This window comes from Ranitomeya variabilis, chromosome 4, assembly GCF_051348905.1.
Source record: "Ranitomeya variabilis isolate aRanVar5 chromosome 4, aRanVar5.hap1, whole genome shotgun sequence".
Lineage (NCBI taxonomy): Eukaryota > Metazoa > Chordata > Amphibia > Anura > Dendrobatidae > Ranitomeya > Ranitomeya variabilis.
Window position 1 is genome coordinate 216778069 of NC_135235.1, and position 25918 is coordinate 216803986.

At 44.5% G+C, this 25918-nt stretch overlaps 1 protein-coding gene across 7 annotated transcripts in view; it reads left to right on the top strand.

Annotated features, from left to right (window-relative positions):
• Window positions 1–25918, top strand: part of CD79A (CD79a molecule) — a 73859-nt gene that overhangs the window by 44342 nt on the left and 3599 nt on the right. For 4 of the 7 annotated variants that reach the window (XM_077259967.1, XM_077259971.1, XM_077259969.1 and 1 more), the window contains exons 2-3: window positions 18069–18383; window positions 18463–18581. In XM_077259967.1, coding sequence (XP_077116082.1) covers window positions 18069–18383; window positions 18463–18581 — 434 coding nt within the window. Of the gene's footprint in view, window positions 1–18068; window positions 18384–18462; window positions 18582–21791; window positions 22239–25918 lie in introns of those variants that run through there. The other 3 variants (XM_077259970.1, XM_077259973.1, XM_077259972.1) reach the window with 3 other exon arrangements.

Below are 25918 nucleotides of genomic sequence, written 5' to 3' on the forward strand. Positions count from 1 at the left end.
ATATTTTACGTAGGGCGAAAGCCTGAAAATTGAAGCTCAGCTTTGTTCAGTGGAGGAGAACACCAAGGAGCGGCAGACACCATTAGTAGGCCCAACCAAACAAGTAGGCCAAATGCAGTTTCATATCTGATCTAGGCCGAAAGCCTGAAAATTGAAGCTCAGCTATATTCAGTGGAGGAGAACAAGATGGAGCGGCAGACACCGTTAGTAGGCCCAAACAAACAAGTAGGCCAAATGCAGTTCAACATTTTATACAGGCCGAAAGCCTGAAAATTGAAGCTCAGCTTTGTTCGGTGGAGGAGATTACCAAGGAGCGGCAGACACCGTTAGTAGGCCCAACCAAACAAGTAGGCCAAATGCAGTTTCATATCTGATCTAGGCCGAAAGCCTGAAAATTGAAGCTCAGCTATATTCAGTGGAGGAGACAAGCAAGGAGCGGCAGACACGTTAGTAGGGCCCAACCAAACAAGTAGGCCAAATGCAGTTTCATATTTTCTGCAGGCCGAAAGCCTGAAAATTGAAGCTCAGCTTTGTTCAGTGGAGGAGAACACCAAGGAGCAGCAGACACCGTTAGTAGGTCCAACCAAACAAGTAGGCCAAATGCAGTTTCATATGTGATCTAGGCCGAAAGCCTGAAAATTGAAGCTCAGCTATATTCAGTGGAGGAGAACAAGAAGGAGCGGCAGACACCGTTAGTAGGCCCAAACAAACAAGTAGGCCAAATGCAGTTCAATATTTTATACAGGCCGAAAGCCTGAAAATTGAAGCTCAGCTTTGTAAAGTGGAGGAGAACACCAAGGAGTGGCAGACACCGTTAGTAGGCCCAACCAAACAAGTAGGCCAAAAGCATTTTCATATTTTACGCAGGGTGAAAGCCTGAAAATTGAAGCTCAGCTTTGTTCAGTGGAGGAGAAAAGCAAGGAGCGTCAGACACCGTTAGTAGGGCCCAACCAAACAAGTAGGCCAAATGCAGTTTCATATTTTACGTAGGGCGAAAGCCTGAAAATTGAAGCTCAGCTTTGTTCAGTGGAGGAGAACACCAAGGAGCGGCAGACACCGTTAGTAGGTCCAACCAAACAAGTAGGCCAAATGCAGTTTCATATGTGATCTAGGCCGAAAACCTGAAAATTGAAGCTCAGCTATATTCAGTGGAGGAGAACAAGAAGGAGCGGCAGACACCGTTAGTAGGCCCAAACAAACAAGTAGGCCAAATGCAGTTCAATATTTTATACAGGCTGAAAGCCTGAAAATTGAAGCTCAGCTTTGTAAAGTGGAGGAGAACACCAAGGAGTGGCAGACACCGTTAGTAGGCCCAACCAAACAAGTAGGCCAAAAGCATTTTCATATTTTACGCAGGGTGAAAGCCTGAAAATTGAAGCTCAGCTTTGTTCAGTGGAGGAGAAAAGCAAGGAGCGTCAGACACCGTTAGTAGGGCCCAACCAAACAAGTAGGCCAAATGCAGTTTCATATTTTACGTAGGGCGAAAGCCTGAAAATTGAAGCTCAGCTTTGCTCAGTGGAGGAGAACACCAAGGAGCGGCAGACACCGTTAGTAGGCCCAAACAAACAAGTAGGCCAAATGCAGTTTCATATTTTACGTAGGGCGAAAGCCTGAAAATTGATGCTCAGCTTTGTTCAGTGGAGGAGAACACCAAGGAACGGCAGACACCGTTAGTAGGCCCAACCAAACAAGTAGGCCAAATGCAGTTTCATATCTGATCTAGGCCGAAAGCTTGAAAATTGAAGCTCAGCTATATTCAGTGGAGGAGAACAAGAAGGAGGGGCAGACACCGTTAGTAGGCCCAAACAAAAAAGTAGGCCAAATGCAGTTCAACATTTTATACAGGCCGAAAGCCTGAAAATTGAAGCTCAGCTTTGTTCAGTGGAGGAGAACACCAAGGAGCGGCAGACACCGTTAGTAGGCCCAACCAAACAAGTAGGCCAAATGCGGTTTCATATCTGATCTAGGCCGGAAGCCTGAAAATTGAAGCTCAGCTATATTCAGTGGAAGAGAACAAGAAGGAGCGGCAGACATTGTTAGTAGGCCCAAACAAACAAGTAGGCCAAATGCAGTTCAACATTTTATACAGGCCGAAAGCCTGAAAATTGAAGCTCAGCTTTGTTCAGTGGAGGAGAAAAGCAAGGAGCGGCAGACACCGTTAGTAGGGCCCAACCAAACAAGTAGGCCAAATGCAGTTTCATATTTTACGTAGGGCGAAAGCCTGAAAATTGAAGCTCCGCTTTCTTCAGTGGAGGAGAAAAGCAAGGAGCGGCAGACACCGTTAGCAGGGCCCAACCAAACAAATAGGCCAAATGCAGTTTCAAATTTTACGTAGGGCGAAAGCCTGAAAATTGAAGCTAAGCTTTGTTCAGTGGAGGAGAACACCAAGAAGTGGCAGACACCATTAGTAGGGCCCAACCAAACAAGTACGCCAAATGCAGTTTAATATTTTCTGCAGGCCGAAAGCCTGAAAATTGAAGCTCAGCTTTGTTCAGTGGAGGAGAACACCAAGGAGCGTCAGACACCGTTAGTAGGCCTAACCAAACAAGTAGGCCAAATGCAGTTCAACATTTTATACAGGCCGAAAGCCTGAAAATTGAAGCTCAGCTTTGTTCAGTGGAGGAGAACACCAAGGAGCCGCAGACACCGTTAGTAGGCCCAACCAAACAAGTAGGCCAAATGCTGTTTCATATCTGATCTAGGCCAAAAGCCTGAAAATTGAAGCTCAGCTATATTCAGTGGAAGAGAACAAGAAGGAGCGGCAGACACCCTTAGTAGGCCCAAACAAACAAGTAGGCCAAATGCAGTTCAACATTTTATACAGGCCGAAAGCCTGAAAATTGAAGCTCAGCTTTTTTCAGTGGAGGAGAACACCAAGAAGCGGCAGACACCGTTAGTAGGCCCAACCAAATAAGTAGGCCAAATGCAGTTTCCTATTTTACGTAGGGCGAAAGCCTGAAAATTGAAGCTCAGCTTTGTTCAGTGGAGGAGAACACCAAGGAGCGGCAGACACCGTTAGTAGGGCCCAACCAAAGAAGTAGGCCAAATGCAGTTTCATATTTTCTTCAGGCCGAAAGCCTGAAAATTGAAGCTCAGCTTTGTTCAGTGGAGGACAGCTGTGTTGAGTGGCGCTGACAGACACAAGTAGTAGGCCTAAAATAAAAAAGTAGTCTCAATGCAGTTTAAATTTGGTTACAGGGGTACACAGGCAGCATTGGTTTGTTCAGCGGAGGACAATTGTAAGGAGTGGCTCAGACAAACTTAATAGGCCTCAAATAAAAAAGTAGGCTCAATGCAGTTTAAATTTGGTTACAGGGGTACACAGGCAACATTGGTTTGTTCAGTGGAGGACGATTGTAAGGAGTGGCGCGGACAGACTTAGTAGGCCTAAAATAAAAAAGTAGGCTCAATGCAGTTTAAATTTGGTTACAGGGGTACACAGGCAGCATTGGTTTGTTCAGCGGAGGACGATTGTAAGGAGTGGCGCAGACAGACTTAGTAGGCCTAAAATAAAAAAGAAGGCTCAATGCAGTTCAAAACTGGTAACAGGAGTAAACTGGCGGCATAGGTTTGTTCAGTGGAGGATAACTGTAAGGAGTGGATGACACAGTTAGTAGGCCAAAACAATAAAGTGAGGTAAATGTCTGCCAAACAAATTTTCATAAATAAACAGGTGGCATAGCTACGTACAGGGGTGGGCTCCTCTGCTGAGAAGCAGACAGTGGTAGTTGGCGCAAAGTATTAACTGGTCTAAATGGAGGCCAGGGCCCCTGTATATTTTTACTATCATCTATCATTTCAACACATTTTTATTAACAGTGCCATTGAAGGATTTAACAGCACAGACTACACAGTGGTGGAGCCGGGAGAGGTAAGTTTTGCAAGTGGTAGAGAGCTGTTCGAGCTGGGGGGGACACTCTCTCGTGGGCGGCGGTACTGGCCCAGGGCCCTTCATATTACGACGGAGTGTCTGACGTTGGTTGTGCACCACCACCGTCAGAGACACTTCATTGTACTATGAGGGACCCTGTGCCAGTGCCGTCGCCCAAGAGTGGGCACATCCACCTGTCCAGGCAAACGGCACTCGCACGGGTGCTTGCGCTAGGTGGTGACCACGGCCCTGTGGGGGGAGTCAGCCCATTTATGGAGGTAAAAAAATGGCCTATGGTGGACATTCAGCAGCTGCAAATGGAGGAATTGGAGCAGTCAGTACGAGGAGTCCAAAAGCAAGACATTTTTCAGGCAAACTACGTGTCAGCAGGGGAAGGTGGGGCAAAATAATTAGAAATCCATGATTGGTTAATTTTAATGAAGGTTAGATCATCAACATTTTGGGTAGCCAGATCAGTCCTTTTTTCGGTCAGTATTGAACCAGCAGCACTGAAGACTCTTTCTGATAGCGCACTAGCAGCTGGGCAAGCGAGCTCCTGTAATGCATATTCTGCCAATTCAGGGCAGGTGTCTATTTTAGATTCCTAGTAATCAAAGGGGAATGACCTGTGAGGAAGAACATCGAAAAGGGAGGAAAAATAATTTGCAACCATACTGGACAAAAGTTGTCTCCTGTCACTTTGAATTGATGCAGCAGTACCTGTCGTGTCTGCAGTCATTGTGAAATCACTCCACAACCTGGTCATTAAACCCCTCTGTCCAACGCCACTTCTGATTTGTGCACCTCTAACACCTCTGCCATGTTGCCCCCTGCAGCTCATGTGAGAACCATCACTGCCGCTGTGTGCTGGGAATGCCTGAACCAAACGGTCTACAAGAGTTGCTTGTTTGGTAGCCAATATTTGCTCAAGGTTCTCATGTGGCATGATATTTAGCAATTTTCCTTTATATCGTGGATCCAGGAGGCAGGCCAACCAGTAATCGTCATCGGTCATCATTTTGATAATGTGGGGGTCCCTTTTTAGGATACGCAAGGCATAATCAGCCATGTGGGCCAATGTTCCAGGTGTCAATTCACTGCTTGTGCTGGGTTGAGGAGCACTTTCTGGCAAATCAACATCACTTGTCTCCCGCAAAAACCCTGTGCCTGACCTTGCAACGCCACCAGTTTCTATTGCCCCCTGAGAAGCTTCCTCCTCCCATAAATATTCATCCCCATCATCATCCTCCTCCTCCTCTTCGTCCGCCACCTCGTCCAGGAGAGTTCCCTGAGCAGACAATGGCTGACTGTCATCAAGGCTTCCCTCCTCCTCGGCTGCAGACGCCTGCTCCTTAATGTGCGTCAAACTTTGCATCAGCAGACGCATTAGTGGGATGCTCATGCTTATGATGGCGTCGTCTGCACTTACCAGCCGTGTGCATTCCTCAAAACACTGAAGTACTTGACAGAGGTCTTGTAGCTTCGACCACTGCACACCTGAAAACTCCATGTCTGCCATCCAACTGCCTGCCCGTGTATGTGTATCCTCCCACAAATACATAACAGCACGCCTCTGTTCGCACAGCCTCTGAAGCATGTGCAGTTGGAGTTCCACCTTGTTGCAACGTCGATTATTAGTCGGTGCTGGGGAAGCTTCAGCGATCGCTGATGGTTCTCCATACATCTGGAGTGTACGGGGGCGACCGGCGGATGTGCGAGCAAAGTCTTCGCACCTTCAGGAGCAGGGCTGGTAACCCCGGATAACTTTTCAGGAAGCACTGCACAACCAGGTTCAAAGTGTGAGCCAGGCAAGGTATGTGTTTCAGTTCTGAAAGGGCTATGGCTGCCATAAAATTCCTTCCGTTATCACTGACTACCTTGCCTGCCTCAAGATGTACACTGCCCAGCAAGGACTGAGTTTCTTGCTGCAAGAACTCGGCCAGAAATTCCGCGGTGTGTCTGCTGTCGCCCAAACACTTCATTTCCAACACAGCCTGCTGACACTTACCACTAGCTGATCCATAATGGGACTCCTCGTGTGCAACACTGGCAGCTGCAGATGGAGTGGTTGTGCGACTGCGCTCTGTGGACGAGCTTTCGCTTCTGCTGGAGGGGGAGGGGTGGCAAACGCCTACAGCCAACTGTTTCCTAGACCGTGGGCTAGGCAGAACTGTCCCACTATGGCTGTCCCCAGTGGACCCTGCATCCACCACATTAACCCAGTGTGCCATGATGGACACGTAACGTCCCTGGCCATGCCTACTGGTCCATGCATCTGTTGTGAGGTGCACCTTTCTACTGACAGATTACCTGAGTGCATGGACAATGCGGTCTTTGACATGCTGGTGGAGGGCTGGGATGGCTTTTCTCGCAAAGAAGTGTCGACTGGGTAGATCATAGTGTGGTACTGCGTAGGCCATCAAGGCTTTGAAAGCTTCGCTTTCAACCAACCAGTAGGACATCATCTCTAACGAGATTAGTCTAGCAATGTGGGTGTTCAAACCCTGTGTATGCGGATGAGAGGATGAGTACTTCCTTTTCCTAACAAGAGTCTCTTTTAGGGTGAGCTGGACTGGAGAGCTGCATATGGTGGAACTAGCGGGGGTGGTGGTGGACATGGCAGATTGAGAGAGGGTTGGCGATGGTATTCTTGAAGTTGGCCTACATACAGTGTTTCCAAGAACCTGGTGATTCCCTGACTGCTTTGGCCCTGCGACGATACCTCCGCATTTGCTGCAGGTGGTGTCCTAAACGGTGGGCTTACAGTGAGGGAAGCAATGTAGCGTTGCTGACTACCTTCATTCTGAGCAGGTGCACCAACGGTACAGGACGTTTGGTAGTTAGCCAGGCTTGCAAGTGCATGCTGGTTAAATGTCTACGCATGCACGTTGTATTTAAATTTTGGGGTTTCTGCCCTCTGCTAAAGGTCTTTGCGCATTACTTACAGATAACTTTGCACTGATCATTCGGATCTTGGTTAAAAAATTGGCACACTCCACTCTTCCTACTATGCAATACCTTTTCAGGCATTGCACGCTGTGCTACTTTCACCAGATGGCCACGCTGTCCTAAATGTGTTTTTGGTTTTGTCAAACTTTTTTGACCAGATACGGGCCTGCCAGATGAAAGCTTTTGCGATGTTGATGCCTGCTGCGTATCATCCTCCTCCGCTTCTGAGCTACTGCCAGCGGCACCCTGCTCCCCCAGTGGCTGCCAATCTGGGTCAACAACTGGGTCACCTATCACCTCCTCTTCAATGTCCTGTGCACCTTCCTCTGTGTCACCGTGTAAGGTGCTATAGCGTTCGGGACGGGGCACCATAGTCTCATCAGGGTCAGATTCTGGCTCAGTACACTGCGAGGGCAATGTAGTGATCTGAGTCAATGGAACAGCATAATAATCTAGCTGTGGCTGTGCATCTGTGCACTCCATGTCCGATTCATCTTGTAATGGGCTGTTAACTATTTCCCTTTCTAACCATGGCACGGTATGTATTAAGAGCTCCATGGAGTAAACTGTAGTGTCGCCTGCCGCATCCTTCACTTTTGCTTTGGGTGAAGGACACAAGGAAGCGACTTGTTCCTGACCGTGAGTATCCACTGACGACTCACTGCTTTTAAATTTGGAACTTTCGGAAGAGGAGGCGAAAGAGCTAGAGGCTGAGTCAGCAAGGAAAGCCAAAACTTTTTCCTGCTGCTCCGGCTTTAAAAGTGGTTTTCCTACTCCCAGAAAAGGGAGCCTTCAAGGTCTTGTGTAGCCAGACAATGACGCTGGCTCAACAACTCGAGCCTTAGGTGCTATTTTGCTTTTCCCACTACCACCAGATGCTCTACCACCAGATGCTCCACCACCACCACCACCATCATTAACAGCTGGCAATGACCGCCCACGGCCTCTTCCACCAGACTTCCTCATTCTTGGGAAAATGTAACCAAACTAACAACCGTTATATGGTACTGTAAAGCAAGGTAGAATGTGTATGTAAACTTGTTGAGAATTTAAATCTCCCTTTTTATGTGTGGGAGACTGCTGCAAAAATCAGGCCCACTGTATTACACTACACAGTGTACGTGGCAGAAAGGGGCTGGCAGATATATGACAAACATAACTGACGCAGATGCACTTAGCGGCAATTTAAATCTCCTTTTTATGTGTGGGAGACTACTGCAAAAATCAGGCCCACTGTATTACACTACACAGTGTACGTGGCAGAAAGGGGCTGGCAGATATACGACAAACAGAACTGACGCAGATGCACTTAGCGGCAATTTAAATCTCCCTTTTTATGTGTGGGAGACTACTGCAAAAATCAGGCCCACTGTATTACACTACACAGTGTACGTGGCAGAAAGGGGCTGGCAGATATACGACAAACAGAACTGACGCAGATGCACTTAGCGGCAATTTAAATCTCCCTTTTTATGTGTGGGAGACTACTGCAAAAATCAGGCCCACTGTATTACACTACACAATGTACGTGGCAGAAAGTGGCTGGCAGATATACGACAAACAGAACTGACGCAGATGCACTTAGCGGCAATTTAAATCTCCCTTTTTATGTGTGGGAGACTACTGCAAAAATCAGGCCCACTGTATTACACTACACAGTGTACGTGGCAGAAAGGGGCTGGCAGATATACGACAAACAGAATTGACGCAGATGCACTTAGCGGCAATTTAAATCTCCCTTTTTATGTGTGGGAGACTACTGCAAAAATCAGGCCCACTGTATTACACTACACAGTGTACGTGGCAGAACGTGGCTGGAAGATATATATATAAAAAGGGACTGTACTACAATAACAATCTCCCTACAATGATCTCAGGAAAAGTATGGCAGCCAGCAATAAAAAGGACTGCTGCACACAAAAGTGTGGACAAATAAACAATAGAACTGTGCAGAAAGGAGCAACAGGATTTTTGCTTTTAAAAAAGCAGTTGGTTTGCACAGCGGCGTACAAACAGCAATGCAGCTATCAGGGAGCCTTATAAGCTACAGAGCTGTTGCACACAAATATAGCCTCCACTGTCCCTGCAAAGAAAAGGTGGTGTTGGTCAGTGGAAATCGCTACAGCACAAGCGGTTTGGGGGTTAATCTTTCCTCCCTAACAATATCCCTGCTTCTGACGAAGCTGCAGCAACCTCTCCCTATGCTCAGATCGGCAGAAGTAAGATGGCGGTCGGCGTGCACGCCCCTTTATACCCCCTGTGATGCCGCAGAAAGCAAGCCAATCACTGTCCTGCCCTTCTCTAAGATGGTGGGGACCGAGACCTATGTCATCACGCTGCCCAAACTCTGCGTCCTCCTTCATTGGCTGAGAAATATCGCTGAATGCGTCATACCAAACGCGACTTTGGCGCGAAGATCGCCGACAGCATGGCCGATCCCACGCTGGGATCGGGTCGGGTTTCACGAAACCCGACTTTGCCGAAAGTTGGCGATTTTTTAAATTGACCGATCCGTTTCGCTCAACCCTACTGCACACCAAGTCAACATGTCTGCCATCCAAGTGCCTGCCCGTGTATGTGTATCCTCCCACAAATAAATTACAGCACGCCTCTGTTCGCACAGCCTCTGAAACATGTGCAGTGTGGAGTTCCACCTTGTTGCAACGTCGATTATTATTCGGTGCTGGGGAAGCTTCAGCGATCGCTGATGGTTCTGCATACGGCTGGAGTGTAAGGGCGACCGGCGGATGTGCGAGCAAAGTCTTCACACCTTCAGGAGCAGGGCTGGTAACCCTGGATAACTTTTCAGGAAGCACTGCACCACCAGGTTCAAGGTGTGAGCCAGGCAAGGTATGTGTTTCAGTTCTGAAAGGGCTATGGCAGCCATAAAATTCCTTCCGTTATCACTGACTACCTTGCCTGCCTCAAGATGTACACTGCCCAGCCAGGACTGAGTTTCTTGCTGCAAGAACTCGGCCAGAACTTCCGCGGTGTGTCTGCTGTCGCCCAAACACTTCATTTCCAACACAGCCTGCTGACGCTTACCACTAGCTGTTCCATAATGGGACACCTTGTGTGCAACACTGGCAGCTGCGGATGGAGTGGTTGTGCGACTGCGCTCTGTGGACGAGCTTTCGCTTATGGAGGAGGAAGAGGAGGAGGGGTGGCGAACGCCTACAGCCAATTGTTTCCTAGACCGTGGGCTAGGCAGAACTGTCCCACTATGGCTGTCCCCAGTGGACCCTGCATCCACCACATTAACCCAGTGCGCCTTGATGGACACGTAACGTCGCTGGCCATGCCTACTGGTCCATGCATCTGTTGTGAGGTGCACCTTTCCACTGACTGATTGCCTCAGTGCATGGACAATGCGGTCTTTGACATGCTGGTGGAGGGCTGGGATGGCTTTTCTCGCAAAGAAGTGCCGACTGGGTAGGTCATAGCGTGGTACTGTGTAGGCCATCAGGTATTTGAAAGCTTCGCTTTCAACCAACCGGTAGGGCATCATCTCTAACGAGATTAGTCTAGCAATGTGGGCGTTCAAACCCTGTGTACGCAGATGAGAGGATGAGTACTTTCTTTTCCTAAAGAGAGTCTCTTGTAGGGTGAGCTGGACTGGAGAGCTGCATATGGTGGATCTAGTGGTGGTGGTGGTGGTGGTGGTGGACATGGCGGATAGAGAGAGGGTTGGTGATGGCATTCTTGATGTTGGCCTACATACAGTGTTTCCTACCAATAACCTTGTGATTCCCTGACTGCTTTGGCCTTGCGATGATACCTCCACATTTGCTGCTGGTGGTGTCCTAACCGGTGGGCTTACAGTGAGGGAAGCAATGTGGCGTTGCTGACTACCTTCATTCTGAGCAGGTGCAGCAACGGTACGGGACGTTTGGTAGTTAGTCCAGGCTTGCAAGTGCATGCTGGTTAAATGTCTACGCATGCACGTTGTATTTACAGTGGTGTTCAAAAGTCCTGCATAGGCGTGAAGAAAACTATATGTTTCATACTTCTGCAGCTCTACAGTGAAACTGGTGGAACATATATGTTTTTGTAATCCCTCATTGTTTGCCATACTCATTTTTGAATGTCCCAAGTGTATTAATTTTATGGCATGCGCATTTTTGATAATTTTTTTTACAGCATAAGCATACCTACACCAGTACAGTGTGTAGAATGGTGAACAGGTTTCTAAGTTCATAATCTTCCAATGCAAGTTCACACAGACTTAAATTTTACTTTTTAAGATTTATTATTTTTTATTTAAGTCCTGAAAAGGGCCTTTTGAGTGCATCTTAAGCTTCTAATACTTTATTGGCCAGCCTTTGCTCTTGAGCACCAGCTTGCATCTCTGTGGCATTGAGTGAACAAGCTTCTGCAGATGTTCACGAGTGATGATGTGGTTCCAGGCCTGTATCAGAGCCTCAATCAACTCACTCTTGGTCCTTGGCTGTTTTCTAGATATCTCTAGTGATACCTTGTGCCACAAATTTTCAATTGGATTGAGGTCCGGGGACTGAGCTGGCCAGTCAATAGTAGCCACCTTGTTCTTCCAACACCATTGGCTGCCATACAGCCCCAGACCATTACTTTCATTACATGCTTCACAGAGAAGCTCAAACACTCTGGCTTGTACTCTTCATGTGGGAACCTTCTCACATAAGACTTGCCATCATTTCCTAAAATGCAAAAAGTGCTTTCACCACTAATTAGCACTTTTTCCCACTCCTCCTTCCTCCATTTTAAATATTTCAATGCCCACAGTTTTTTCCTTTGTCTTTGTATGGCTGTCATCAATGGCTTCTTTCGGGCCTTGCACCCTTTCAATCCTGCTTCCAAACATCTCTTCCTAAGAGTTGATGTTGCTACCTCAATATTGCACTTTTCTTGCCATTCTCGCAGAAGCTGAGGAGAGGTGAGCTTTCGATTGGCAAGGGATGTTCTTATCAGTACTCTATCCTCCCTTTTAGTTGACTTTCTGGGCCGACCAGATCTGGGCCTGTCCTGGGTAATTCCAAGCTGCTTATGTTTCTGCAAAATTCTTACGACTATACTCTGATTACAGCCGACCTTCCTTGCGATCTGGGGGCCAGTATAACCCTCTTCATGTAGCACCACAACTCGCACACGATCCTCTGCTGACAAAAATCTGAAGACTCCCATCATAAAACTCTACAGTATGATTCACTAGATAGACCAACAGATAAAACAAACAAACAAAGCAGCAGATGTGATGCAATGTAATGCAATGTGATTGGCTGCCATATCCAGGTTATGATTGGTCACAAGAACCTCATCTGTGATTGGCTAATTTTGGATCTGAAGCTGTACAATATATAGTTGTGCTTTCAATTCCCATATTGTTGCAATAATTTCAGGCAAAACTGCTTCAAAAGCTAAAAATATTACAGGGAGAGAATGCAAAATTGTATTCTAAACAAAACCATATATAATATGTCATATTAGCATCGAAGATATTCGACAGAAAACGTTTAAAACTTGAAAAATCAATTTATCCTATGCAGGACTTTTGAACACCACTGTAAATTTTGAAGATTCTTCCCTCTGCTAAAGGTCTTTGAGCATTTCTTACAGATAACTTTGCACTGATCATTCGGATCTTGGTTAAAATATTGCCACACTGCACTCTTCCTACTATCGAATTCCTTTTCAGGCATTGCATGCTGTGCTACTTTCACCGGATGGCCACGGTGTCCAAAAACTGTTTTTGTTTTTGACACACGTTTTTGGCCTGATACAGGCCTGCCAGATGACAGTTGTTGTGATGTAGATGGCTGCTGCGGATCATACTCCTCCGCTTCGATGCTATTGGCAGCGGCACCCTCTTCCTCCAATGGCTGCCAATCTGGGTCAACAACTGGGTCATCTATCACCTCCTCTTCAATGTCATGTGTACCTTCCTCTGTGTCACCGTGTAAGGTGCTATAGCGTTCGGAACAGGGCACCATAGTCTCATCAGGGTCAGATTCTGGCTCAGTACACTGCGAGGGCAATGTAGTGATCTGAGTCAATGGAACAGCATAATAATCTAGCTGTGGCTGTGCATCTGTGCACTCCATGTCCGATTCATCTTGTAACGGGCAGTTAACAATTTCCCTTTCTAACCCAGGCACGGTATGTGTAAAGAGCTCCATGGAGTAACCTGTAGTGTCGCCTGACGCATCCTTCACTTTTGGTTTGGGTGAGGGACACAAGGAAACGTCTTGTTCCTGACCGGGAGCATCCACTGACGACTCGTTGCTTTTATATTTGGAACTTTCTGAAGAGGAGGCGAAAGAGCTAGAGGCTGAGTCAGCAAGGAAAGCCAAAACTTTTTCCTGCTGCTTCGGCTTTAAAAGCTGTTTTCCTACTCCCAGATAAGGGAGCCTTCGAGGCCTTGTGTAGCCAGACGATGACGCTGGCTCAACACCTCCAGCCTTAGGTGCTATTTTGCTTTTCCCACTACCACCAGATGCTCCACCACCACCATCAGTACCAGCTGGCAACGACCGCCCACGGCCTCTTCCACCAGACTTCCTCATTTTTGGGAAAATGTAACCAAAATAACAACCGTTATATGGTACTGTAAAACAAGGTAGAAGGTGTATATACACTTTGTGAGAATTTAAATCTCCCTTTTTATTTTGGTGAGACTGAACCCAAACTCAGGTCCAGTGTATTTTACAACGCAATGTGAGTGGCAGCAAGTGGCTGGCTGATATACGACAAACTAAGAGGACTGAGGTATATCCACTTTCTGAGAATTTAAATCTCCCTTTTTATTTTGGGGACACTGAACCCAAACTCAGGCCCAGTGTATAAAACAACGCAATATGAGTGGCAGCAAGTGGCTGGAAGATATATGAAAAAATACAAGGACTATAGTACAATTTCAATCTCCCTACAATGATCTCAGGACAAGTATGGCAGCAACAAAAAGGATTGCTGCACACAAAAGTGTGGACAAATAAACAAGATAACTGTGCAGAAAGGAGCAACAGGATTTTTGCTTTCAAAAAAGCAGTTGGTTTGCACAGCAGCGGTGCAAACAGCAATGCAGCTATCAGGGAGCCTTATAAGGCAGCCTAATAAGCTACAGAGCTGATGCACAAAGATATAGCCTCCACTGTCCCTGTAAAAAAAGGTGGTGTTGGGCAGTGGAAATCGCTACAGCACAAGCGGTTTGGGGGTTAATCTTCCTTCCCTAACTATGTCCCTTCTTCTGATGAAGCTGCAGCAACCTCTCCCTATGCTAAGATCAGCAGAAGTAAGATGGCGGTCGGCGTGCACGCCCCTTTATAGCCCCTGTGACGCCGCAGAAAGCAAGCCAATCCGTGTCATGCCCTTCTCTAAGATGGTGGGGACCGAGACCTATGTCATCACGCTGCCCACACTCCTTCATTGGCTGAAAAATGGCGGTGAAAGCATCATACGAAACACGACTTTGGCACGAAGATCGCCGACCTCATGGCCGAACCCACACTAGGATCGGGTCGGGTTTCATGAAACCTGACTTTGCCGAAAGTTGGCGATTTTTTAATTTGTCCGATCCGTTTCGCTCAACCCTAGTGAATAGAGTTGTACTAGGATGTGTTTTTTTTTTCTCGTTTGCTGTATAAGCTGCATTTTTTATCATCACCATTTTGTGTCACATGCGACTTTTTAATCTCTTGTTATTCCATTGTTTTGGTGGAAAAGTGACATAAAAAACAGCAATTCTGCCAGGTAGATTTTTTTTTGTTTTGTCTTTGAAAATTGTGCATTCACACTGAAGGCATCAAAACTATGAATTAACACATGTGGAATTATATACCGTACTTAACAAAAAAAGTGTGAAACAACTGAAATTATGTCTTATATTCTAGGTTCTTCAAAGTAGCCACCTTTTGCTTTGATGACTGCTTTGCACACTCTTGGCATTCTCTTGATGAGCTTCAAGAGGGAGTCACCGGGAATGGTCTTCCAACAATCTTGAAGGAGTTCCCAGAGATGCTTAGCACTTGTTGGCCCTTTTGCCTTCACTCTGCGGTCCAGCTCACCCCAAACCATCTCGATTGGGTTCAGGTCTGATGACTGTGGAGGCCAGGTCATTTGGCGTAGCACCCCATCACTCTCCTTCTTGGTCAAATAGCCCTTACACAGCCTGGAGGTGTGTTTGGGGTCATTGTCCTGTTGAAAAAGAAATGATGGTCCAACTAAACGCTAACCGGATGGAATAGCATGCCTCTGCAAGATGCTGTGGTAGCCATGCTGGTTCAGTATGCCTTCAATTTTGAATAAATCCCCAACAGTGTCACCAGCAAAGCACCTCCTCCTCCATGCTTCACGGTGGGAACCAGGCATGTAGAGTTCATCCATTCACCTTTTCTGCATCGCACAAAGACAAGGTGGTTGGAACCAAAGATCTCAAATTTGGACTCATCAGATCGAAGCACAGATTTCCACTGGTCTAATGTCCATTCCTTGTGTTCTTTGGCCCAAACAATTCTCTTCTGCTTGTTGCCTGTCCTTAGCAGTGGCTTCCTAGCAGCTATTTTACCATGAAGGCCTGCTGCACAAAGTCTCCTATTAACAGTTGTTGTAGAGATGTGTCTGCTGCTAGAACTCTGTGTGGCATTGACCTGGTCTCTAATCTGAGCTGCTGTTAACCTGCGATTTCTGAGGCTGGTGACTCGGATAAACTTATCCTCAGAAGCAGAGGTGACTCTTGGTCTTCCTTTCCTGGGGCGGTGCTCATGTGAGCCAGTTTCTTTGTAGTGCTTGATGGTTTTTGCTACTGCACTTGGGGACACTTTCAAAGTTTTCCCAATTTTTCGGACTGACTGACCTTCATTTCTCAAATAATGATGGCCGCTCGTTTTTTTTTACTTAGCTGCTTTTCTCTTGCCATAATCAAATTCTAACATTCTATTCAGTAGAACTATCAGCTGTGTATCCACCAGACTTCTGCACAACACAACTGATGGTTCCAACCCCATTTATAAGGCAAGAAATTCCACTTATTAAACCTGACAGGGCACACTCGTGAAGTGAAAACTATTCCCGGTGACTACCTCTTGAAGCTCATCAAGAGAATGCCAAGAGTGTGCAAAGCAGTCATCAAAGCAAAAGGTGGCTACTTTGAAGAACCTAGAATATAAGACATAATTTCAGATGTTTCACACTTTTTTGTTAAGTATATAATTCCACATGTGTTAATTCATAGTTTTGATGCCTACAGTGTGAATGTACAATTTTCATAGTCATGAAAATCCAGAAAAATCTTCAAATGAGAAGGTGTGTCCAAACTTTTAGTCTGTACTGTGTGTGTATATATATATATATATATATATATATATATATATATATATATATATATATAATTTTATCATTTATTGCTTTTATTTTACTATTTTATTTTTACATTTTATTTAGGGGGTAATATGAGTGTTTTATATATTTGATCATTTATTATTAATTATTTTATTTTTAGATTTCATTTGCGGCGTAATATGATTGTTTTGATATATTTTATATATATAATTTTAGAATGTATTATTATTATTATTTATTTTATCATATAAATAATAAGGAAAATAAAAATTATTTCTCTTTTATTAATGTATTATTATCATTTACCGTAGTTTATATTTTATTTTTGCATTTTATTTAGGGGTAATATGAACCTCTTTATACATTTTATATATTTATATATATAATTTTATATTTTATTATTCATTTTAATATATATATATATATAACTGAAAAATTATAATATTTCAAATACTTTTATTCCTGTATTATTATTATTTATTTAAATTTTTTTATTTTCAAATTTAATTGAGGGGGTAATATGAATGTTTTTATATATTTTATACATATATACTGTCTATCTATCTATCTAATATATGTAGTCGTATTGTTATTATTTATTGCATATATATCTATAAATATAGATACATATGTGTATTTTTTTATTAATTTGTAATTTTCTTAGATTTTTCTAAGTGGGGCCTCTAGTAGCTTTCAGCAGCCATGACAATGTCTTTGACACTCTATCATGATATGGGACAGGGAAGGTTGGAGGGCATCATAAGGGCCATCTTCATCCGGTTTCCTCTTATATACCACTATCATGAAGTTTTTCTATTGGAGCTAACTCCAATAGCAGCAGTTTGACTTGGATGTCGGCTGTATAACACAACTGGCACTCAAGCTGTATGGAGCAGGTCCATCTTTTGAGCCTGGAGGAGGTCCACCTTCTGAGCCTGGAGCAGGTTCACCTCCTGTGCCTGGAGCAGGTCCACCTCTTGAGTCTGGGGCAGGTCCACCTCCTGAGCCTGGAGCAGGTCCATCTTTTGAGCCTGGAGCAGGTCCACCTCCTGAGCCTGGAGCATGTCCACCTCCTGAGCCTGGAGCATGTCCACCTCCTGAGCCTGGACCAGGTCCACCTTCTGAGCCTGGACCAGGTCCACCTTCTGAGCCTGGACCAGGTCCACCTTCTGAGCCTGGAGCAGATCCACCTTCTGAGCCTGGAGCAGATCCACCTTCTGAGCCTGAAGCTGGTCCCCCTCCTCAGCCTGGAGCAGGTCGACCTCCTGAGTCTGGAGCAGGTCCACCTTCTGAGCTGGACCAGGTCCACCATCTGAGCCTGGACCAGGTCCACCTTCTGAGCCTGGACAAGGTCCACCTTCTGAGCCTGGAGCAGATCCACCTTCTGAGCCTGGAGCAGATCCACCTTCTGAGCCTGGAGCAGATCCACCTTCTGAGCCTGGAGCAGATCCACCTTCTGAGTCTGGAGCAGATCCACCTTCTGAGCCTGGAGCTGGTCCCCCTCCTGAGCCTGGAGCAGGTCCACCTTCTGAGCCTGGAGCAGGTCCACCTCCTTAGTCTGGAGCAGGTCCACCTTCTGAGCCTGGACCAGGTCCACAATCTGAGCCCGGATCAGGTCCACCTTCTGGACCTAGAGCAGGTCTACCTCCCGAGCCTGTTCCATACATGCAGTGGGCACATATACTGTATGGTGGAAGTCATCAATTGAAGTCTGGGCAGAATGAGACTCCCAGGGCACCATAGGATCTGGCACTTGCCTGGGTTTGCTGAGTACCGGAGCTAGCACTGGTCCTGTTCATGCACACAAACCATGTGGATGTCCAGTTATACAGGCACATGGAGTTTTTCTGATCCCGTCATAGTATATAGAGTGGCCCTAAATACAGATATATATAGTTATTCCGTATATGTATCCATAACAGAGTCTTTTTTTCCACAGTTCCATGCTGGAGTTTGGAGATGCTTTGGGTGCCCACCTCAATATCCATATTATTTGGGGAGGACACTAAGATTCCATGCAACTATGAGAGTAAGCAGAATGAGAATGTATCAGTCTCCTGGGTCCAGATCTACAAATTAGTGAAGAAGATAAACAACGTGCCATTCCAGGAAACCATAACCAAGAACTTGTCATCTACGTCCCGGATCCTGAACATCTACAATGCAAGGAAAAATGATAGCGGGATCTACCTGTGCAAAGTCACTGCAGGATCTAAGATGTATACGTCTTGTGGAACCTACCTAAGAGTGAGGGGTGAGTAGGAGCAAGGGGCAACAACAAGAAATGGTCCACTTCCTATATATAGTTTTACCTCCCTCGTTTTACGTTTCAGAACCTCCTGTTTACCTGTTCTTCAATATTGCGGAAGCTACAAAAAACAGATTAATCACCGCTGAGGGGATTATTCTGCTCCTCTGTGCTATTATCCCCGGGACCTTCCTCCTGTATAAGGTGAGCATATCACTACAGTTTTTGGTTATTATTATCTCTCTATAGACACATATATTATATGTTAGCATCAAGGTCTTGATTTATCAGATAACAACCCATTGTTTAAATCTTTGTTAAAAAAAAACATTTTGCCAATTTTGTTTTTCTAATTACCATCTTTATGAAACAAACAAAAAAAAAACAACAAAATGAGTAATCTTGCAATCTTCACACTGGCCACCAGGGCTATTTTAAACTCTTAATTCCTGTACTTTCAGGGTGAGTTTTCTGCAGGTTCATTATCATCAGAGGCAGGATGACAATGACAAATACACAGCTGATAACAAAGGATCCACCAATCACAATAGACAATGTCACAGCTCCCCCCTCCCATTACAATGAACTTTGCACACGCTCATTAGTTGCATCAGTACAAAAGATAGGATCAAAGTCTGTTCATTGCAGCTAATGTACGTGTGAATTTCCAAATTTTTTTTATATAGTTTGAGATATGGAAAAAAAATTTAAATATTTTTATAAAAAAAAACTTCAGACCTATAAAATGTTAGAAAAATCTACCAAAAGCTACAACTATTAAAATAAAAAAAACATAAAGTTGTAGCATACATAGTACATATAGGGAAAATCATGATATGTAATATATACAAGTAATATACTCTCCTAAATATGTATGTCACGGACAATAGGGACATCTGCCAAAACAGAAATCCTAAATCACCACAAGACCACAGTTATATCCCATAAAAAATCACTTTTATTAATATACCTTTAAAAACAGTATAAATATGTAGGCACAAATGACAAAGGTAAGGGTGGTGGAACACTAAACCACAGTACACTGTAAACATAGGGGCCTGTGGTACCCCCCATAGCTGACACACACAACAGCACTCAGTAATAATAAGATACCAGCCCATATAAATAGGGGAAGTAGTTAATAAAGTAGAACAGGCCTGATATCAAACACCTAAATAGGCGCAGACAGAAGTATATGTACCATACCTGGTGTGTGCAGCAACTGGGGGACCCAGGACCCACCCCGACGCGCGTTTCAGAGCGGCAACGCTGCTCCTTCCTCAGGGGGCGACTATTAAAATAGAATTGTTTATACTGAATATTTTTGGTCATAAGAAGACTACTGTATCATCATATACATGGAGAAAAAAAATGGCGCTCAAACTTCAAAAATTGGACTATGTATGATCTGATGAACTTAACAAATGGGACATAAGCCTCTAATGACACAAGGTTTGGATGTTAGACTTCTTGAGACCCTCTTTAGACAGCTGAACATTCCTCAGGGGTGAGACATAAAGTTTTGGAGCCTCAATACAAGCCTGTGACAGGTCGTCTTCTTGACATGTTCATTTCTCATTACGGTGTCACCTTGTGTGGTCAATGGCCTTCCTCAGGAACAAAAGTCTGGGTGCAACCATTACATCTGCCTCATTTTAGCTATACACAAGTATGTCCTAATGGAGGAGAACTAAAAAGCAGCCAATAATACAGATAATATACCGCTGCTAACTATCACTCAGGGAGTACATAGTATTCATATGTCATTTTAGGACCATACTTGAAGCCCTCTGACTTTCCATATGCTTCCACATTTGATTGCAGAAAAAAGTACATCTAGAATCTTATTTAATCGGATCATGATTGTGTTGCCTTAGATTTTCCGTGAGCCATCATATACCACGGGTTTATCCAAATAATCATTTTTGTATAAAAAAAGTCCTGAATAGCAGTTAAAACTTTATTTGTAGCTTTTCTAGCCTAGAAAATGTGTAATTCATCAAAGTTTTGCTTCCATGTATCTTCCTCGGTTCTGCTGAGAGCAGATCTCTGATCAAAATGAGTCTCCTTCCCCTTCTGGAAGCTGACAATGTAGTTGCTTCCTACTTTCAGTAGACTTGAGTCTTCTCACCTACACTGTCCTGCTACTGTAGAAGCTTTGATCCTTCTCTGACCAGCAGGTCAGAAAGCTAAATTAATTGGCTGCTCTTTAGTGGACTAATAGGCACAATGTAGAGACCTGGCAGGGAGAGTAACTGAGCATGTGTGATCGCTACCACTTAGCACATTAGATGGATGTTCAAATTATGTTTTTTTTTATTATGGTTATACATCAGCAACTAATATATTTAAATTTAAAATACGGACTTTAAAACAGACGATTTACCGAATTCATAAAAAATTTTATATTCGGTACTTTTTTTTATATTTAACCCATTAGGGAAAACTGGCAATTCCTAATCTGAAACTCTCCAAATATTGTTGCTTACATAAAATAAAATAAATAAAAAAATATTCACAGAAAGATTTATGTTAGTAGTGTATACTTTGCCCCCATCGCTGTCCCTGTCATCTGTTATATACTGCTTCCTTAGTCTATAAGCTTAACATTGTAGAGGGTCTATTGACCTAGGCTCCTATGCCTGGTCTTGACTGCTACCTCTGCACCTTCTATATCTTTCCCCCCACTCAACTTGAAATCTTAACCTTTGAGCTGTTTTGAGTTTGGTGTTCTATTATCTTTGTGGTTTACACCACACAAAAAAATTGATGTATGTAGGGGTATATTTTGCCCCCATCGCTATCCCTGTCCTTTATTGTATACTGCTTCATAAGTGTATAAGCTTAACATTGTGCTGCCTTAAATAGGGTCATTTACCATGCGCCATTTATAATACTGTTGTCGTCTAATATGGCAGAGGGTCTGTTTGACCTTAGGCTCCAAAGTCTGGTCGTGACTGCTACCTCTGCACCTTCTATGTCTTTCCTTCCACCCGACTTAAAATCTTAACCTTTGAGCTGTTTTGAGCTACCATTAAACACATTTTTTTTTTTTACATTTTTGGTCTTATTTTTAACATCTCTAAAATCCTAAAATAATCCACTTCTTTAGAGATTACATCTCAGTAGTTATTCTGTTAGTTTCACAGGCAGGATTGTGATACCTATCTATATCTATAACACAGGATCTGCCATTCACAATAGTTTATATTCACCTCCTCTTCCTCCCTGCGCAGCGACCTCTGCACAGGTCACAGAGCATGCCCACAAGACTCATATAGAAAGTTGTCTATGGTCCATGCAGCTGGCTTAAAGCATATGTCTAAATGTTACATTATATGAGAAAAATTATAAATTTCCCCTCTTTAGTTTTTTCATGGTGTTAAGAAAATTCTCCCCATTCCTGTCTTGTAGCGATGTCATCAAGCTGAGGCGCACAAGCGTTTATGGGAAGCGTACTCCACGGCGGGCAAAGCCAGCAGTAATGATTACACCTCCCTGTCTGCTGTAGAGCTATTGACCATCCAAGGGGCACATAAAGCGATGTAGAGCAGCGCAGGAGCATTATAGCGGCATTATCGGCTTTCTACCTGACAGTCTGCATCATTGACTCCTTCTCTCCGGCCTACAAATGCTTTCATCACTTAACACATTGCTTAAAAGACTTAAAAGTCAGAAGTCAAGGAACCACCGAAAGGTTCGTAGGGGGCAGCCTGGATTATAAATTCCACTTTCAAATTTTCTATTAAAGGGGATGTCCACCTATTAAGACAATTTTTCTTCCATGTAAACGTGTATTTTTGGCTAAAAATCTATTTTGTAATTGAGTTTCATTAAAAATTTGGCATTGTTTTCCTTCTATAGCAGCTGTGTTGCATTGTTTATTGCCGGCTGCAGAATGAGTTAACTGAGAATCCACCAGTGAGTTCAATTTCAAAGTCCAATAGAGAGTAAATAATGCTTTTATCTTTCCTTTCTGAGCTCTCAGCTGATTTATGTCCACAGACAAATTAAAGTTGAATGTGCAGTGACACAAAGAGTGATGTCACAGCTCACCTCCTCCTTCTGTGCAATATCTGATATCTCCTCTATATACAGTAGATAACACAGGATCCTACATTCACAATAGGTGATGTCACAGCTCACCTCTTCCTCCTGTACAATGACTGATAACACCTCTATATACAGTAGATATCACAGGATCCACCATTCACAATAGGTGATGTCACAGCTCACCTCCTCCTCCTGTACAATGACTGATAACACCTCTATATACAGCAGATAACACAGGATCCACCATTCACAATAGGTGGTCACAGCTCACCTCCTCCTCCTGTACAATGACTGATAACACCTTTATATACAGTAGATAACACAGGATCCACCATTCACAATAGGTGATGTCACAGCTCACCTCCTCCTCCTGTACAATGACTGATAACACCTCTATATACAGATATACAGATGTAGATAACACAGGATCCACCATTCACAATAGGTGATGTCACAGCTCACCTCCTCCTCCTGTACAATGACTGATAACACCTCTATATACAGATATACAGATGTAGATAACACAGGATCCACCATTCACAATAGGTGATGTCACAGCTCATCTCCTCCTCCTGTACAATGACTGATAACACCTCTATATACAGCAGATAACACAGGATCCACCATTCACAATAGGTGGTCACAGCTCACCTCCTCCTCCTGTACAATGACTGATAACACCTTTATATACAGTAGATAACACAGGATCCACCATTCACAATAGGTGATGTCACAGCTCACCTCCTCCTCCTGTACAATGACTGATAACACCTCTATATACAGATATACAGATGTAGATAACACAGGATCCACCATTCACAATAGGTGATGTCACAGCTCACCTCCTCCTCCTGTACAATGACTGATAACACCTCTATATACAGCAGATAACACAGGATCCACCATTCACAATAGGTGGTCACAGCTCACCTCCTCCTCCTGTACAATGACTGATAACACCTCTATATACAGATATACAGATGTAGATAACACAGGATCCACCATTCACAATAGGTGATGTCACAGCTCACCTCCTCCTCCTGTACAATGACTGATAACACCTCTATATACAGATATACAGATGTAGATAACACAGGATCCACCATTCACAATAGGTGATGTCACAGCTCATCTCCTCCTCCTGTACAATGACTGATAACACCTCTATATACAGTAGATATCACAGGATCCACCATTCACAATAGGTGATGTGCAGCGTCCCAGAGTCCTGGTCGTTGCAGTAATGTCGTTCTTCCACCAGGGGGAGTGATATTACGTCTGGAGGCAATAAAGGAGATCTTCTGTCCAGGTATCACAGCCACACCACACACTTCACACTCCAGCCACCAGAGGGAGCAAAGGTTCTATCTATTAGGCCACTCCTCACAGTTAGGTAAAACTGGGAGTTGGAGGGAAAGTTAGTCAGAGAGTTCCTGGCTGGAGACTGAGAGAGAAAGGTCTCCAGGCCGAGCTGTCTGGAGTGATCTCCAGCAGATCCAGACTTCGGTCTGAGGAAGACGAGGGTCCACGGACCTGCACCTGCCCCACGTGCGGCAGCATCCAAAGAAAGAGCCATTGAAAGGAAGCGTGTTTTAGTGAGTGAGAAACGAAGGCATAGCAACAAGTGGATACCAGAGAGGATAGTAGACGTGAGGAGCTGCATCCTTCTGGTGCGCGTTCCGGTAGCCAGGACACCGAGGGAGTAAAGTGCTCTACGCCATTGCTTCAGAGACTGGCAGGACAGTCAATTCCAAGTTGGCTGCCCGACCTTAATACCTAAGAAGACACGGTGGCAAATTGTGGGGTCAGGGCGTCTCTAGGGTCCCTATAAACAAGCCTCAGGCCATCAGTCTATCCGACCACGGGGAACAGTGAGAGGAGTAATAACAGTGAGGACCTTATTAGAGCTTAAGCAAGTGGGAACCTACTGTGTTACTGTGCGCATAGGAAGGCTATTGCATTCCACCTGGACGAGGAGACTCTGGATTTGCCTTCAGACCGGCCGGACTCTGCTTACCCTGTGATCCGGTGCCCTGGACTGTGGACACTGAAGCCTTCAGTAAAGGTAAAGAGACTGCAACCTTGTGTCCTCGTTCTTTACTGTGCCTCTCACCATCCACCATCTACACTTTGGGAAGCCCTGGGGATACACTTCACCTGTGGGAAGGTATACCATCTAGCTGCCATAACATCACCCCAGCGGACCCCTAAGCAGCGTCGGTCACCCTGACCAAATACCACAGGTGGCGTCACGAACATCATATAAACTTTTCCTTTCATTGGACGGCCCTCAAAGGGCCACGGACCGGATCGGGCCTCCATGATATTCCCCGAACCGAAGGACCCGCTGCCGAGTACCCCATTGCCCTTAACGTGGGGGCGCTCCATGATGTCACAGCTCACCTCCTCCTCCTGTACAATGACTGATATCACCTCTATACACAGTAGATAACACAGGATCCACCATTCACAATAGGTGATGTCACAGCTCACCTCCTCCTCCTCCTGTACAATGACTTATGACACCTCTATATACAGTAGATAACACAGGATCCACCATTCACAATAGGTGATGTCACAGCTCACCTCCTCCTCCTCCTGTACAATGACTGATAACACCTCTATATACAGTAGATAACACAGGATCCACCATTCACAATAGGTGATGTCACAGCTCACCTCCCCCTCCTGTACAATGACTGATAACACCTCTATTTACAGTAGATAACATAGCATCTACCAAACACAATAATCAATGTCACAGCTAACCCTGCTCCGTCACTATGACATTTGCACATGCTTATTAGATGCTGCAATGTAAAAGATATGGTCTGTTCATTGCTGCTAATGTACATGTATTATTTCCTGAAACATCAGGAAGTTAGAGTCTAAAAGAGCCCAGGTGGCCGGTGTGAGAATTGCAAGATTTCTATTTTGTTTTAACACAGATTTTCATATAGAAAGAAACAAAAATTACCAAAAATCATTAAAAAATAGATGTAACATAAAGACCTAATTTAAAGAATTGATAATTTTCTGATGATCTACTAAGGGTCTCAGCAGCAGGTCAGCTTATCAGTGAGGGATCCTTCCAAGTATCTTAGTTCTGCATTTCACCTACCGGTGTGAACAAGCCATGTGCTGCCGACAGTGAACCGTTGCAGAGCGCAGGTCAATGTCCTATAGGATCGATTGTCGGGTGTTGTTGGCGTTGTATTGAGCCAATCAGATTACAGATAATGTGGGTCATCCTTCCCTATTAAGTGGTTCCTGACTTGTGTGAATATACAGTATATACCTTTATTGCTTCCTTTATATTTACACCTAGATATTTCTTTAGATATCTAGATTTGTAACCAATGATAAAGAAATAAAAAAATTATGTTTGTGTTGTGTTTTTCCTGAGTGGTTTTTTTTTGTGAAGAAAGCTAACAATAAAACCTTTTCTCTTCCATGGTGTCTCACTGTGTCATTTCTATCAACATAGA